The sequence below is a fragment of the Mesitornis unicolor genome, unplaced genomic scaffold (genome assembly GCF_000695765.1).
Source record: "Mesitornis unicolor isolate BGI_N332 unplaced genomic scaffold, ASM69576v1 scaffold41651, whole genome shotgun sequence".
Classification (NCBI taxonomy): domain Eukaryota; kingdom Metazoa; phylum Chordata; class Aves; order Mesitornithiformes; family Mesitornithidae; genus Mesitornis; species Mesitornis unicolor.
The window spans coordinates 1-17,770 of NW_010162519.1; the positions used below are offsets into that span (position 1 = coordinate 1).

The 17,770-nt window shown below is 42.8% G+C and overlaps 1 protein-coding gene across 1 annotated transcript; it reads left to right on the top strand.

The window, feature by feature from the left end:
* Nucleotides 1-1,369: 1,369 nt before the first annotated feature.
* TRAF1 (TNF receptor-associated factor 1) lies at nt 1,370-14,434 on the top strand (the record flags this gene model as incomplete). The annotated part of the gene is made up of 9 exons (XM_010193650.1): nt 1,370-1,591; nt 3,260-3,344; nt 6,299-6,397; nt 7,442-7,603; nt 10,723-10,788; nt 11,522-11,959; nt 12,274-12,451; nt 12,978-13,126; nt 14,219-14,434. Coding segments are annotated over 9 exons (1,615 nt in total), but the record flags the coding sequence as incomplete, so codon positions are not given.
* Nucleotides 14,435-17,770: the final 3,336 nt, after the last annotated feature.

Sequence of the window (17,770 nt, forward strand, 5' to 3'; positions counted from 1 at the left end):
AGCGGGGACTGCCCAGGTTGCGGGGATCTTGGCCGCCCTTGCTGCTTCCTGGTGCCTAGGAAGCTGCCGGCCCTCCGCCCCGCCGCCCTGGGGATGGAGGATGCCACCCGAGCCAGGACCCGCTCCCTGCCCCAGAGCCGCGGTTTTACCGGACGTTGTCGATGTGATACACACGCGGGGGTGGGCATCCAGCCCCACGGAAAGGACGGGCTCTGCCAGCGCAGCGGCACAAACCCGTGGGCAGTTTCCAGTCCTCACCTGGGTACCAACCCACGCCGCCTCTGACACTGCTTCGTTAACTCGAGGGTGCACGTTTAGCGTTGCTGTTTTTAACTCATGGCTCTTGGCAGGTTGGGCAGCCCCTGAGTTTGCTGCTGAGCTACCCGTCAAATGCCTGGAGAGGCCGAGGGAATTGCCTCTGCCAGGCAGCAGAAAATGCTGTTTGCTTAAAGAGGAGCGTTTTAAACCCAGGGGCTGCCCTATCCACTGCATGGCAGCCACTGCTGTTTCTGTGACTGGCCTCGCCCAGGCTGTCTGGTTTTATTTTTTTAAAGATCTGTTAGTCAGTGTTACTTTTTATAATACTGAGATAGGTTATTATGTGTCAGTATTGTTATGGGAAAAAATAAATTTATAAAGGCATTGTCATGATCAAAATGTGCCAGGTCCGTGTGTGAAAAACGTTTCTTGAACTTTCCAAGCAACCGTGGAGTCACCAGAGTCAGTTATGGTTGCATTTCCAAAAACGTTCACAGCTCTTGTTAACCAAAACTAATGATGAATGTGCATGACGCCTTGGCATGTGCAGCTCATGGTGTATCTGGTAAGAACACAAGCATCAAGCTTTCTGTGCACTTGAGATTTCCTTTTTAATTTCGCCACTAGTTTTATGACTTTGGGAAAGTCACTGTAAATACATTGATTGCTCATTTTCTGCATCTATAAAGTATAATCATGAATTTTGGCTGCTGGGAATTGAAGGTGGTTGGGGATTTACTCTACAGGAAATAATTCTGTACCGAATGGGATTGTAGCTCTGAGATGATGCCAATATTTACTTCTTCTTTCTACAAGCTAAAAAAACTCTAGAAAGAAAACCCCAACCTTTCATTTTAATATAGTGTCCATTTTCACGTTATGTTTGAGGGAAATTTTAAATCTGTACAGTAATTTCCTGCTGGTACCTAGTCAAACCCCACTGTGACATTTAGTCACACATATCAGCTACAGACCCAATTAAACAGTGCTAGATTACTGCACAGGTTTGGAGTTGCTTGTGGACTTTGATGCCTGTTGTATTCTCTCACAGCAAAGTGAGCGTGTGTCTGCTTGTTTGAGCGCCTTTTTTTTTTGTCCTTATCTCTGCCAGTAGTTTACTTCAGATGGCTGAGAAAACAACCAGAGGCCTGCAGGACGTCCCCAGCTCTTCTCCTGATGAAAATGAATTTCCTTTTGGATATCCCACCAACATTTGTGAAGATGCACCTGATCAGAAGTACCTGTGCAGCAACTGCAATAACATTCTGAAGAAAGCCCTGCAGACGCTTTGTGGGCATCGGTACTGCTCAGCCTGCCTCTCCTGGATTGTACGGTAGGTCCTTGCTGCAGAGGGTCACACCGCCCTGGCGGATTCTGTGGCTGCAAGTGCTTCTGAGAGCTGCATTGTGCCACTGTGCTCAGCAGATGAGTCTGTGGCTACCTAGACCTCTGGCCCGCAGTCATTTTGCTATCTGAAACTATTTGCTTGTGGTGGACTGCAGGCTACTCCCCACCTTCTGCTTGTTTCCAGTGTGAAAGTCTGGGTTTTATTATGTGTAAGTGTGGGATAATGATACTGATTTAACCGTGGAGAACTAATGCAAGGCTGACATACTGCTTGTATGGGACTTCACAGTCCTTGGATAAGTGATGTAATGGTTTTTTAATAAAGATTATCTTAGAGTTTTAATAACTCAGCTGGGTCACTGCACGTTAAGGTGCTGCTGCCATTAATGACAGACAATGTTGCCAATATCCTGAAGAACATGAAAACCAGGAGCTGGATGGGGATTTGCTTTGGTGAATTAGCTGCTTCTGTCCTGCCTTTTCTTTCAACAATTACACCTTGATCCAGAGCCTTTAGAAAAGGGTATGTCTACCCTGCAGATGACAGGTGACATTGCAGTACAATTCCATAAATAAGCTGACTTTAGCTTTGTTTTGGAAAACAGCCGCTGTCGAGAGTCAGTGACTGAGTTTTACTGCTGGCTAAGTCAGTCGGAAGACTTGTGCTTCCTCGTGGATGTGATTACTGAGCTAGTTTGTGTGTGCCAGTTCATGCAGTCCCAGCTCTGATCATGGTGTGGAGCACCTGGAAAGTTAGATCAATGCCTTGGTTGCATGGGATTTGAAGGTCAACGTGTAATGATGTAAAAATGTGTTGAAATTAATGTCTTTGACCAGCTTACATAAATCCATTTCTGTAAGTCTAGAACAAAGCCCCTTAATGAAGCAATGTAAATTGTAAATGCAGGAAACTGTCAGCAGAACATAACTGGAATTGTTATATCTTCCCACTAGAGTCTTATGGTACTAACAGGAAACTGGCTCAAACAGGCTAATTAGTGCAGTATGAAATTAGTTGTGCTCTGCTCGGATGGATGCTTTTCTGATGGGCTTCTTGGCCCGTGTTAGTTCATTGTTTGGATGATAAAGAGCACTAACAATGAAGTACATCTCTAGTAAAGTTTTATTTTTTGCTTTTCATATATAAAGCTCTACGCTAAATATTTTGAGAGTGGATCGAAACCTTTTTTAGCTGCAGTAGGATGTTAATGGTCTAGAACGGAATTCTGCACTAGTTCTACTATATTTTTGTAATTTGAAGTCGATATATCCATGTTGGGAAAATGGGTGTTTTCTGTGTCTTAAAAGACTTCAGTTTCCATGTTACCTCTCCTACCTGGTGTTTTTGCATAATTCATGAGATAAATAGGTTCCCATCTTTACTCTTTCTTTATGATCCAGGCTGCTCTTATTTTGCTGAAATACAGATGAGATTTATGGGCCTAGGTCCAGTCTTGAAGAATAGAACAGCAGGGGTTTTTTGACGTCAGTGTGTTCAGGAATTGGCCCTTGAATGAACAGGGACTATGGATTCCATGGAAAACAATTTCCATGCTTTTGTTTGTGTCAGTGTCTGTACAAAGACCTCCTGAACTACAGTTTCTAACTACAGAAACTAACCGATTGTTGTTTCATTCTTCATTCTTTTTGCCAGAAACAATAAAAATGCAATTTGCCAGAAATGTGAAGAGGAAGATCCCAGCACTTTAAGTGAGGGAAGCCTACTGGCAGAAGAAAGGGTAAGGTGTAGTTCACAGTTTGTTCATTTGTTGTTAACCAATCTCTGGGATACTCTGTAGGCATCATTGGACTAGGAGGGAATAATACAAAATGTGATAGTTACACATTTTACCTTATGTTTTAGTCATTTGGATTTGTAAAGTATAATGGCAGCCTTAGGACTTTCCAAGTCCATCGGGTTCTGTGACATAAAATCCCACACTCTTCCATATAATGAACTTTTTATTGTCTCAAAGTAACCAATGCTTTCTTACCTGTAATAATATCTCTTAACTGTTACTTACTATCCTTAGTATCACAGTGGATTTTCACAGAATCACAGATCACAGAACGTCAGGGATTGGAAGGGACCTCAAAAGCTCATCCAGTCCAATCCCCCTGCCGGAGCAGGAACACCCAGATGAGGTTGCACAGGAAGGCGTCCAGGTGGGTTTTGAATGTCTGCAGAGAAGGAGACTCCACAACCTCTCTGGGCAGCCTGGGCCAGGGCTCTGTCACCCTCACTGAGAAGAAGTTTCTTCTCAAATTTAAGTGGAACCTCCTGTGTTCCAGCTTGTGCCCATTACCCCTTGTCCTATCATTGTTTGTCACCGAGAAGAGCCTGGCTCCATCCTCGTGACACTCACCCTTTAAATATTTATAAACATGAATGAGGTCTCCCCTCAGTCTCCTCTTCTGCAAACTAAAGAGACCCAGCTCCCTCAGCCGCTCCTCATAAGGGAGATGCTCCACTCCCTTAATCATCTTTGTAGCCCTACGCTGGACTCTCTCCAGCAGTTCCCTGTCCTTCTTGAACTGAGGGGCCCAGAACTGGACACAATATTCCAGATGTGGTCTCACCAGGGCAGAGTAGAGGGGGAGGAGAACCTCTCTCGACCTGCAACCACCCCCCTCCTGATACACCCCAGGATTTTCCAATCTCATGATTCTCTGTGGCCTTCAAACGTGTTACCAAACTTACAGGTGAAGCGTACCTAAGAAAAAAGAGTGTCAGCTAGCTGGCTGAATTGCCTAGAAAGTATTTTGTCACCTAGATTATCTAGAGGAAATAGTGAAAAACTTAGAGCTGAACATAATAATTGATAAAAACGATGCAGTGGCAAATGTTTCGTCTGTAATTCAATGGTGCAGATCTCTTTTGCTGTTGTGATTTTCTAAGCACTATTCTGTATCTTGAATACAAACTGGGCCACAGGGCTCAGTCCTGGTTTGTCTTTGTCCCTCATTTCTGATTATGTGCAGGAGTACCAAGAGATACAGATTCTGTATGAATTTCTCAGGGAAAACAGAAACCCAGCAGTGAGGTAAAAGGTAAACTTTAGGAAGTGACTGCAACAAAATAATGAATCTGCAGTTAATGCAGAACTTCACAATATCTCAGAAAAAAAATGCTCAATTCTGCAATAAATCTCGCAGTAACAGAATTTCATGCATCATCTCACCACAAATAGGCACAGCTAAACCCTCATCAACTTTTTATTCTCTGTTGCCTGTCGTTTCTCTTATAACTGCGATTTCTCAGCTGTGGGACTCTCAGTAAATCTGCGGGGACTTTCTGCACAATCTGTAGGTGGGTTGCTGTAAACAGGTTCCCGTTCTTGCAAACTGCTCTGCCCAGGCAGATTCTTGTGCCTGTTGAGAGCCCAGATGAAGTCAGTCACCACGAAGGGATGAGGATCTACCTGTTGAGATCAGCTTCCAACAAATGGTTGGAGTTTGTAAACAGCACGAATAATAAAGATCATTTAGCAGGTTTGTTGTTTTGTAAAAGAATACAGTGTGTATATTTTGGCATAATTTGTAAATACTTTCTTCCCTCTATTTGTAAACCTCCCCCCCTACCAGTTCTTGCTCTGCCCTGTGTTGTTACGTAGGAAATCTGCAGTCCTCCGTATTGTGTACTTACCAGCAGAGCATCTACAAACGTGTCACTAACTTTAGCAGGGCTTGTTCCTGTGTTAGTGTACCTATTTGGATTGTGCAAAATGTAAAAGTGTGTAGCACTCCATAATTTACATGATGATTGTATGATTCTTTAACATTCTTAACGGTTAACGTCATAAAAAAATCTACGTAGTGCACCAAAAGCCCCGGTCACCTATGTTTTAGATTTCTTTAGTACACAGTGCCATACTAAATGGAAACAGCCATGGTCTGAGAAATGTACTCGCAGTGCAAAACAGTCTCAAGTCCTCACTGCAGCACGTTAAGGAGGTGTTAATGACCACAATAATGAAATGCACTCATTAGGAGTGGCACATGGCAGCACCCTATAGTTAGGGTCCTGTCAGCACATTCAGTCCCTGCGACATTTTTCAGGCATCTGTGAAAAGAAACTTCAGACAATAGCTGTAGTTGGCTAGGCGTATTTTCGGTAAATTTATATCACGTCAAATAGTTTATTTTTGAACCATAAAAAAGAAATGGTTTAATAGTTATTTGAGCTTCTGCTATCCCAAGATTATAAATCTGTAAAGGGTGAGTGTCACGAGGATGGAGCCAGGCTCTTCTCGGTGACAGACAATGATAGGACAAGGGGTAATGGGCACAAGCTGGAACACAGGAGGTTCCACTTAAATTTGAGAAGAAACTTCTTCTCAGTGAGGGTGACAGAGCACTGGAACAGGCTGCCCAGAGAGGTTGTGGAGTCTCCTTCTCTGCAGACATTCAAAACCCGCCTGGACGCCTTCCTGTGTAACCTCATCTGGGTGTTCCTGCTCCGGCAGGGGGATTGGACTGGATGAGCTTTGGAGGTCCCTTCCAATCCCTAACGGTCTGGGATTCTGTGTGATTGACTTGCCACATTAGTGAGTCTTATGGCAGTAGATTTTTTAAAAATTAGAGATTTGTCAAGATGTGAAATTTTGACACAGTCAGCTTACTCCTGTGTCAGAAGTGCATGCTGGAGTACTTTCTGACCTGTGCTTTTTTCCTTACTGTGTTTGCTTTCCAGGCCTTTGGTGATGCTGCCATTAATAAAGAGATTTCTGAACTCAAAGTGCACTGTGTGACCCTTGGGTGCAGTTGGTCCGGTATCATGAAAAATTTTGAAGTAAGTTTGTTTGAAAGGCAGTTTGTTTAAATTAACACGCACTCTTCCATCTACATCTTGTGTAGGAATAGAGGCTCTTTCTGACAGGGATCTGATAAGCATCTGAAGTGCTGCTGCCTTTTGCTATTTTTGCATGAATTTTCTATTTGAGTGTACTCCTCTTTAAGGACAAATCTACCCAGTTTGCTTAGCTTCATAGTTTTGAGTATTGGAACTCCTCTCAGCATGAATACGTGGCAAACTAGATTTGGGAGTTGGGCGTGTGATTGAAATTGGCATTTCTGAGCCTGTCCTATATGGGACAGCCATCTCCCTTTAAACACAGAATCAGTTGCAACACACTTACTTTACAGTTGCTTCAGTAAAAGAAATAGTAAATAGTCTTTATTGAGATACTGTATTTTTAAGAATCTTAAAGCAGACCTGTTTGATGTAGTTATGAAAGATATAATGTTGATATTTTTCCTCGTTGAGATGAGAGCATGCAAATAATGAAAAGGAAATGTTTTAAAAGTTATTTTGAATATAGGTAAAGGTTGTGTTGCCCAGCAGTTGTCAGATGTCCGCTCTTTTATGCTATACAGAGATGTCAGCAGACCAACCACATTCATCCTACCAGCCAGAGCAGGATGATCTCAAAAAAAACCCCACCCCAAACCCCCACCAAAAACCCCCAAACCAAACAAAAAAAATCCCAGCCCAAAATTTAGAGATCCTCTAAAACAAGGAAAAAAGATGGGACCAGGATCATGTTATCTTCAAACAAATGCACTAGAGAGAGTCAGTTCAAGGGAGTCCTCATGTTTTAATTTATCAGAAGTTGTTGGTTTGTTTTGGGGTTTTTCTTTTCTTTTTTAAGTTAAGAATTGAAAAAGCCCCAATAAAGTCGGTGAATTTTTCAGTAGTAATCTTGGTAACATTGTGGAGTGGGACTTTACCCAAGCTTAGAAGAAATGCAAAGCAAAGCTCTAGGCTGGCAAAATGGAGACTATTTATAGGTAAATGTTTATCTGCAGGTTGTGATTTAGAACTTTTTACTTCCAGGAGCATCAGAGCTTATGTGAATATGCTTTAATCCCTTGCCACACTGGTTGTGGACACGTGGTGATGAGAAAGAAGCTTGCAGATCATTTGGAAAACGGATGTGTTAATAATACGATGATGTGTCAGAAGTGCAAGCAGAGCTTATCCAGTAGTGAATACCAAGTAAGAACATTTCTCTGTTTCAAATGAGTGCTTCATATTAATGGCTTAAATAATTTATCATGACAATTTTCATCCCAGTTTCATGAATGCTATTGCACTTGGTGAATATTTAATTTTCCTGAGTTTGCTATTTTTTCCATGCATGTGTTGGAGGGAAAAATGAGCAGTATTTGATAGTCTGCTTGTGGTGTTACAACAGAGAGGGGAAACTCTGTGTGCTCATAGGGTAAGGGTAGTTTGTCCCCAGCATTTGCTCAAAATCCTCTTTAAAACAACTTTTTTTTCTACACAAGAATGCAGTTGATCATCAAACTTTAAAGTCTGTATTACTAAACCTATTCCATTATTTCTTAAAAGTAATGACTTCCTTGGTTGGTGCTCAAACTTACGATAGCACAGCAGCTGACTTGCAGATTTTAAGTACCTTTATACATTCATATTAACTTAAATAGAAGAGGCTCTTTGTTTTTACTGACTTTTGTAGATACGGCACAGTGCAAATTCTGGGAGTGGTCTGAAACTCCTCTGTGTTGCTGAAGGAGGAAATGGTGTGGTGGGGCAGCTGAAAAGTGATAGAATTCTTATATATGAAGAAATTGCTGATGATACAGCTTCAGTGGCACCTTTGTCAGTCTCATGATGGAAGTGTGTCATCTGTTTAGGGCATTTTATGATTAAAAACTTGAAATTTGAAAAAAAAATAAAATTTGAAAGCTCTGAAAACATCTTCATCCCAGCCTCAGCTAATTTCTGACCCTGTGGGCTCTATTATCACAGAAAATGTTAGGCCACGCTCCTTTGGATGCAGCATAATGAATATTGATCCCTCTGGGTGATTTAAAGAGAATAATTGCCAGCGTTGGACTTAAGTCCTGGAATGGAGGTGAAGTGATCTAAGACCTACATGGCAAGAGGGGTTGTGACCATCTCAAAAATGTAGCCTGAAGCAGCGGAGAGCTTTGCGTGTCGTAACTGCCACGAAAGTGTGCCCTTCCAGACAGTGAGCTGTGAGGTTTACTCAACATAGGATTTTACAGTCCCCACAGATTAGAATAAGGTGCTCTTGCTAAATTGTGCTTCTTGGCAAGCTTTTGCGTGTGCTTTTCATATCTGAGTAACTCTTACAGAGAGAGAAGGGCATCTGGACACAGGCATATTTTACCAGAGCTAAATCCACTGCATGTTTCGGAGAGACCCTATACACCAGAAGGTGGCAACACTTAATCCCTTTCAGCTGTCTCTAAGTTCAGTGGGCAAGCGGGAGGAGGAAACCTGAGCTGCCTGAGGGTTCCCTGAGCACCTTTCTCTTTTCCGAGGTCTGTGATACCACAGATCCACCTCAGCAGGCTTCATTTTCCTGCAGTGAAGAGCTGTTTCCCTCGCACTCATTCCGGTTAGCTATTACCTAATTAGTTTTTTGGTTAGGAAACCTTGGCAACCAAGCAGGGGATTGGCCTTGAGATATTTATTTTTCTCTGTCTGCCTTAGTATTTGTAAAATCGGGATTTTGCAGGTTACATGATCTGCTTTATTAAATTGGCAGCTATGTGGCATATGAATTTTGAGTATTTGCGTGTATTCCATGTATCCACGATGCTCTGGGAGGAAATAGTAAGTTTGGAGCACTGCTCTTGCTCTCAGTCTTAGCCAACCAGTCCTGTGATTTTTGCATTTCTGTATTTTAAAGCAACTTCTCACCAGCCCCTTTTCCTCTCAAGAAATCAGGAACCTGAAGGAACCAAATAGCAGAAAGGAAGAAAATAAAGGCATACTTTGTGCAATATCTAAGATACAGAGTGTTAAAAATGAGTTAGAGAGTGAGAAAAACCTATGGCTGTATTTCTGAGGATTGAAGAAAAGCTTCAGGACTCTGCAGGGGAGACTTGAAGGCTGCTGGAATTGTTTTATCAAAAAAATTTCTAGAGTGCTATAGGAAATGTACTGGCGTGCAAAAACGTTTCTAAAGATTAAAGTCAGTCTCCCTGAACAGTATGCATTGAAAGCTGACAGTTGCTGCGTTAAATACACATATTGAAGTTGTATGAACCAGTAACAGGAGGATTACGTTACCCGTCTTGGAGCAAGAAGTGGCAGGAAGTCTCATGTTAGCGGTAATGCATTTTGCATTAGCACATCATGATGGAAAATGTGGATTCCAGCCTTCAAAATGTTAATAAGCAGGATGCTAGAACACACAGAACACAGAACGTTAGGGATTGGAAGGGACCTCAAAAGCTCATCCAGTCCAATCCCCCTGCCGGAGCAGGAACACCCAGATGAGGTTGCACAGGAAGGCGTCCAGGTGAGTTTTGAATGTCTGCAGAGAAGGAGACTCCACAACCTCTCTGGGCAGCCTGGTCCAGTGCTCTGTCACCCTCACTGAGAAGAAGTTTCTTCTCCAATTTAAGTGGAACCTCCTGTGTTCCAGTTTGTGTCCGTTACCCCTTGTCCTATCATTGTTTGTCACCGAGAAGAGCCTGGCTCCATCCTCGTGACACTCACCCTTTATATATTTATAAACATTAATGAGGTCTCCCCTCAGTCTCCTCTTCTGCAAACTAAAGAGAAGTGTCTGCACATTAAGCAAACTATATTAAGTCAATGCAAGAAGAGTTTATGTTTGGTATATTTGCTTTCTGTTCTCTAATCCACCTGCATGTCATTGCATATGTATGTTTCAAAGACCCCTAAATAAAGTTGCTCAATGATTTTAATAATGTACTGGATTATTTTCTTCTTGTTTTAATGGCAGGAACATTCATGTGAAGGCAGTTTATATAAGGAACAAAACCATTTGCAAACAGAAACATCATTAAAGGAAAAGGTAGGTAAAATATGAGTGAAGGCAATATGGCTTTATTTCAGTTCAGAAAAGTATTGGTTGTTAGATGGACACTTAGTGCCAGGCTGCGTGCAGGAAACTTGCAATCAACCACACTCTTGATTGATTTACCAATGAATTTTTGAAGCTGGTTGGACACTGTAAGCTGCAGTAATGCCTTGACTTGAATTAACCTGATTTAGAGCTGCTGGGATTATGGCCTTGTTGTTTGTAGGTAAATAAAAGAATCCCTTTGAATTGGTATTTGATTCTTTCTTCTCCTTTTTTTTTTCTACAGAATCACTCTACACCCTTTATCAACAAGGATGGATGTCGTTTTTCTGAAGTTGGCTGCTCATTTAGGGTGAGTGAAACAGCTGCCTTCAGGAAGGTCTCGAATGGTATACAACTCAGCACTGTGCCTTTGGCCTAGGCAGCCTTTGTGTTCAAGGTAGTGGGCCTTGATTTAAATATATCTTTAAGGAAAGAGAGAGAGTCTACCCATTTTTAGCAGGCTGGCAGAGGTGATGTTGGAACTGCTGTGGTTACACAGTGTGTGTAATTTGCAGTTCAGCCAGTGATGCTCTGTGTCCTGCCCTGTGTGTGCACTTCAGGTAAAAATCAATGTTTATTACGATTTTGCTGGTTTATCACATATACTGTTCTACTGTGTTGTGGATATTCCCTTCAGGGTAACGCCTCTTAAAACAGTAATGGGTCTTCTGTGCATTTAAGTTTGCGTCTGTTGCCTTGTTTCATCTTTTGTTCACAGTATATGTATTAAATATTGGCTTATTTGAGAATCCTGCTGGCACTCTGGCATCCTGTTTAATACAGAAATTGCAGACAATTGTTTTCTTTTTATGTGTTTTGTGTACACTTGTGAACACAGAGCCTAAACTGATCATTGGAGGGGTTGTTGGCTTTCCTCTCTCCATATCTTCCCTGAGAGTCAACTGCTATGGAGCTGGACCCGTATCTTGCAGTTCTTCCATCTCTGTGTCTCCCAATAAGTTAAAGGAAACATTGCTTGATTTGGCCCTGGCCAGTTATGGTAGTTGCATGGAGAATGTATTGACAGTGTCGTCTTCTTACAGGGAAGCAAAGAGAAGATAAAGGAGCATGAAAGAACTGCAGTGGGGGCCCACATGCTGCTTCTGCTGCAACACATAAAGCAACTGAAGGCGAGCTTGTGCACTGCTGCTAAAGCTGCAAATGGTTTCATCCCACAGTCAGAGCTGAGTGTGAATGGTGCAGGGAAAAGCATCTCTGATCTGCACATCCCAGGGAGTCTGGAAATCAGCGGAGATGTGGAAATAGACTGTTTTCCTGGATCTTCCATGTCGGAAGATGAATCTGTTCTGCAACAACTTGTGAGGGAGAAAGTGGTTTCTGAGCTAGAAAATAAGCTTCATGTGTTTGAGAATATTGTGGCAGTGCTCAATAAAGAGGTGGAGACCTCTCACTTGGAAATCACAGCCTTTCGGAGGCAGAGTGAGCTTGATCAAAATATAATACGAGGCCTTGAACTGAAGGTAAATGGTTATGATAGGCATTGTCTGTTTGCTTGTTGTATAGATAACAAATATTTACATGTAATCAGAGAGATGTGGTGTAGAGATTGGACCGTGAGCAAGCAAGGCAGTTGTTTGACTGATCCTCTTAAAGCAACATGCCTGGAGGACCAAAAAACCATCAATCCGGCTGTTTGCCTTATGTGTTGATATGTAACTGTCACTTAAAAAGAAATCACAGGAGACCCTCCAGAACATGAGGTCTCCAGGATGATTCTGCTACTTCTGTAGCTCTGGAGAGCGAGGCTGACTGAGGACGGGTTGGTTTGTTCTAGATTGCAGAGTTGCACCGGTGCCTGTTGCAGAAGGATGCAGGCCTGAGCAGTCTTCACAAGAGTCTTCTGTTCTCTGAGCAAGCTTCCTATGATGGGGTCTTTCTGTGGAAAATAACAGATGTTGGCAGGAAGCTACAGGACTCTGTGACTGGAAGAACAGTCAGTTTGTATTCACCAGGTAAACCATGATGTATGCATAACCCAGTCCTTTAGAAAACCTGCTGATTTCTCTAGAATGCTGCTGCTTTCAGCTCATGTGGACAGGAGATCCTTTAAAATAGCTCTTCAAAACTAAGATGCTGTTTATATGAAGATGTCATGCTCTCCTGCCTGTAATTCAGGGCAGCTGTGATGTGCTTTTCCACAGTGTTTGGAATTGTGTTCTGTTCTGGGCTTTCATTTTGCAGCTCGCCCTTGGCCTCAGCCACTTGCCATGGTGCCAATGGTACTGAGTGGCTTTCCGTGGCAGTTACTTCCCATGTGAAAAGTAATTTAATTAGGTAAAATACACCTGTGTGGCTAACAGCAGGTAATTGTCACCAAGGCATGAGGCACCAAAAGGATCCCAACCATTGGATTTTCATTGCTTATAATCTCCAGGGTGTACTGATTTCTGTTTTCATCTCTGTGATAGCAAAACATGTCCTATCCTATCTTTTCCCGTATGCCAGAACACTCATGATGTCTTTTTTTTTTAATTTCAGCTTTCTACACTGCGAAGTATGGCTACAAGGTCTGTATGAGGGTTTATCTGAACGGGGATGGGACAGGAAAAGGAACACACATGTCCCTGTTCTTTGTGGTGATGAAAGGAGACTACGATGCTCTGCTCCCGTGGCCTTTCAGGCACAAGGTGAGAAGAGCCACCTTGTCACATCTGATCCTGGCATAACCCCACTACTTCTGGTGAACACGAGGGGATGTTTTCTCTTGAGTTTAGTGGAACTAAACTCTGAACGGAGTGAGTTACACACAGGGCAAGCTGCTCCTGCTGAGATTCCATACTGTGCCTTGTAGGATTTTCAAACAGCAGAGCACAGGTATTTGATATATCCCAACCAGGCTCCACCTGGGCTCAAGCCAGGGACACATTTTTCCCTGGCTCTTGCTCCACATAGATAATATCAATTTATGAGGGAATTACGATTTGCTGCCTGAAGCACAGGTGTTAGAAATGTGAGGCTGGACTTCTACTTACAAACGTGCCACGGATGTTGTATGTGTTCCTGATCTTATTTTTTCTCATTTTGTAAAGTGCAATCTGATAATGGCAACGATGCTTAGAAAAGCAGTGAAAGTGTGCACAAAATTCTGGTCTCTGTTTTAGCACTTGCCTTTGAGTGGTAATAATTCTGTAAGCCTTTCGTAGAAATTGCTTTACTGCCATTTAGTAGCCAAAAAAAAAATTAAATTTCCCGTTCCTCACTGTATGAAAAAATTATTACATGTGTTTCACATTTGAAACCAAAGAACAGTGATCTAATAACAGTGGTAATGAGATGGGGAGATTCTGTACTGATATTTAGGTTGCCTCTTTTACATATTTGTGTACAGGCAACCAAGCTGTTTCTTTTGATTCCAAACCACAATAACAGAATGAATGCAATGACTGTAACCAAACTGAGGTTTGTTTAAGTTGTCAGGAGAGAGAGGAAAAAAACCTTTGGACTGTGCAGTTTTCTACCAAGAAATCATTCTGTACTTTATTTAATTTAATTTTATTTTACGGGTGGCCAAGTTTGAAATCCTTCATCCGGGAACCATTACAAATCTCCCTTGCTCACATTAACTGACCTTGCAGGTTGTGAAATGTTCATTACAATTTGTGTTTGATTATCGATAGAGCATCCAGCTGCTTTTGCAGCACGTTTGCACTTCTGTCTCTGATATTTTATGGCTTATTTTTCAGTTCAATAACTCATCGTTGCCCCATTCTGTTTTTCAGGTTACATTTATGTTGCTTGACCAAAACAACAGGGAACACATTATTGATGCGTTTCGCCCAGACTTGACTTCCGCTTCATTTCAGAGACCGGTGAATGATATGAACGTTGCAAGTGGCTGTCCCATGTTCCTCCCTTTGGCCAAACTGCAGTCACCTAAATATGCCTATGTGAAAGAAGACACACTCTTCCTTAAATGCATTATAGAAACAAATTAGTAATTCTTGAAATTAGGTGTGGAGCGAGCTCCTGTTGGACTGCGCTGGCTGGCGACCCTAGTGTGGGATTTTGGCTGTTGCCCCACCAGGGACAAGGGCAGATTCCTTTCCCCAAGGCACCGATCAGGTGTCTCTGTTTGTGCTCATTGCTGACCTTGGAAACAGCACGTTGTGGATAGCATTTGTAGCTTGAGCTCCTTATACCAGATGATTTATTTCTTGCTATTTATTTTAGACCTCTATTTATGTGCTCTGTGAAGAAATGTTCTATTGCAGCAGCAATCGGTGACCAGATGACACTGTGCCTTGAGGAAATCACCTCTTGTGTTGCCAAAGGAGTTGTTTGACTTTCCCATTTCAGACACTCAGGCAGTGCTGAGGAGGACTCAGTAGCTTTGTTTTCATGTGTTCAGTCGCTTCCTGAACCTTCAAGGCAAATGACTTACTAGAAAGTATTGATCCTTTTCTCCTTGCTTAATTTATGTGCTCTGATGTTTAAGTCTTTTCACACGCTAAATTAGAAGTAACTATTAGACGTGGTTTTGTCTTTTTTTAAAATAGGCATAAGGAATGAATAATGCTTTTTTTATAACCAAGTCAAGCTTGGAAAGTCTAGATGTGTGCAACATTCAAATGTTACACCTTATCCCAAAAAGCAGCAAGCTTCGCCCTCATCATTCCCTGCTTAACCACTGTTTGGCAGAGTCAGTGGGGTTGTGCTGGGTTTTGGTGCTGCAGTTTCTGTACTGTGGTGTACAAACCCAAGCCCTGATCTTGCAGACAGAGGCAGGTGTGTATTTATGAGTGAAAGGCCTTTATGCAATCACTTTATTCATTTTTCCTTTGCTGTGTTTCCCATGTCTCAGTTGAAAACACAACAGACAATCTTAGGTCTGCTGCGTGAGAAGGGAGCGGGGAAACTGTTTGTCCACTTACATTGTGCAAACCATGGAAACAGCGGCCATGTAGCAGAGCTGGTGAGATGCCACGTGCTGTGCCTGACCTCCAGCCTGGCTGCAAATCTCTCATTTCTATCTGGACAGCATCCTTTAAAATAATTAGTTGTGATGAAGTATCACATTTCAGGCAAACCCGCCCCATAAACAAACATCCGTCAAAGCTTTTCTGGGAAAGAACTGGATATCCTTTGCCATCATGCAGATGCAGTCTCTCTGTCTGTCTTTTTCTCTCTTCTGTGTTGAAAATGTTCTTTCAGGGACAGAAAGTTATTTTTCCAGTAATGTGCCAGACCCTGTAACCACACTGGAGTAATACGCCTAAAAATAATGTGCTTTTCACGGCTGTGTAATTTTGACAAGTGCTGTATTTATTACAATCATTCATATTTTCTTACAATTTTATTTATTTCCTAAATAAAGCTCACTAACTTAAAAAAAAGGTTTGTGTGTTACTTTTGCTGTTAAATAGGGAACTGAGCGGCTTGACACGATGATGCCAGTGGTTTGCTGTAGGAACAGCTGAGCGGTGCTGCGACACTCACTCATTTCTGCTGTCATAGCACCGAGCAGGTTCACTCAGCACAGCGCCCGGCTGTGCTGACCCAGAAGCACCCAGCGTTGGACTTGATGATCCCGGTTGGACTTGATGCTCTTAGAGGTCTCTTCCAACCTTAAAGCTTCTGTGTGATTCTGTGTTGGTCCCGAGGAGCTGGTGTTCCCAACACCCAACTGGCTCCGGATGACGTGTTTCACCTGTGGTCCTGCAGGAGATTGGTGGAAACCTTGGGAATGAACCCTAAAGCATCTCTCGTGTCAGCGCCATAGCAATGGGGTCACCTTCTCTTTGCCTCTGGAGGTTGGTGTTTGTTTGGAAGACGTAGCACCCAATATACGGGGTTTTGACTTCCCAAAGGTCAGTTCCACCTGGTTGCCAGGGCAGTTGGACTTGCTCCATCCGTGCGTAATCTTTCCTTGCTCCTCACTGGCTGTGGGGCTGCTTTTCCACTGGGCATTTTTAATCAGCTGCTTCTATTATTGACTTCCCAGAGCAGCTTGGCTGCCTCTTTGCTCCACCATTACTTTTTTGTGCGAAATCCTTTTCCACAAAGAGCTGTTATGTCTTAAAAATAATTAGGAGGGTTTTCTCTGTGTGAGAGAGACAGAAAGTGGGGAAAATTAGTAAAAGTGTGTGTGGGTGAGAGCTGGGGAAAGAGAAAGTGTGGGAGAGAAGATGTGAAAATGTGTGTGAGAGAGAATATTTGTGTGTGTCTGCACCGAGGGAAGCAAAAATATATGTGTGTGCATATGTGCATGTGCAGGCTGAGATACATCCAACGGAGATGGTGACCTGATGCCTCTGTGCTTTTCTCCAGTGCGATTCCACCAGGGAAATGGCACTGATTTCCTTCAATCCCTGTGCACAAACAGGATTATTGGAAGCCCTTTCGTTCCAGTTTTCTGTGTATCCACGGATTCTCAATGGGGAAATCCCCGATGTAAACTGGGAGGAAAACTGCAAGGCTGCAGAGTCTGCAGGACCCTGTGCTCTCCATCCCGCAGCGATGCCTCTGACTGCTTTGCTGTGAAATCACCAGCAGAGCATCACGTGGAGCTGGATTTTGGGGTGAGTCAGGTCTGGATGGCAAATGTCTGCAAAGGGAGGAAATTCCTTGTTTCTGTGCTAGAAGAAATGGGGAGCAAAATCCCCCACGGCAAGCGAGGGGCTACCAGAGCCACCCATGGGGCTGTGATCTGGACCCAGGAGTGCTGGTGGCACTGGGGTCCCTGCTGCACAGTATTGCACGGCACAGACACAGCCCAAATTCTTCTTGAACACTGACAATTGCAGTGGCACTAACAGGCATTTGCTTATTGCAGGTTTGTAGCAGGGTAAGCAGAGCAAACAGCCCCAATAAACACAGATCTTCATGCTGCATTTCTCATTTTTCCCCAGGAACTAAACAGACTTTCCTTTATTTTCTTTTCTTTTTTTCTTTCTTTCTCTCTTTCTTTCTTTCTTTCTTCGAGCTGTCTTTTCTGAGCCATGCTGAGGACCTGCAGACGTGTGTACATAACATATCTGTGTCAAAATTATATAAGGGCTCCATTAATACGAACCTTGCACAGCTGCAAGAACACTCACAAGCTCCTCACGTCTTATGCAATTGCACAGAAGCACGCAAAGAAAGTTAAAAAAAAAAGATACGGATTAAATTCCTGCTAAATAAACACTAAAAAGACATGAAACCCAATGCTTAAATGTTCTTCCTTTTAAAGGTACAGCTGGCATCAACCAGCTGAATGTCAGATTGAACTGCTCTGACTCTAATTACAACCATACCTTTGTTGGACCATGCCCTTCGGTGGATTGCTTTTC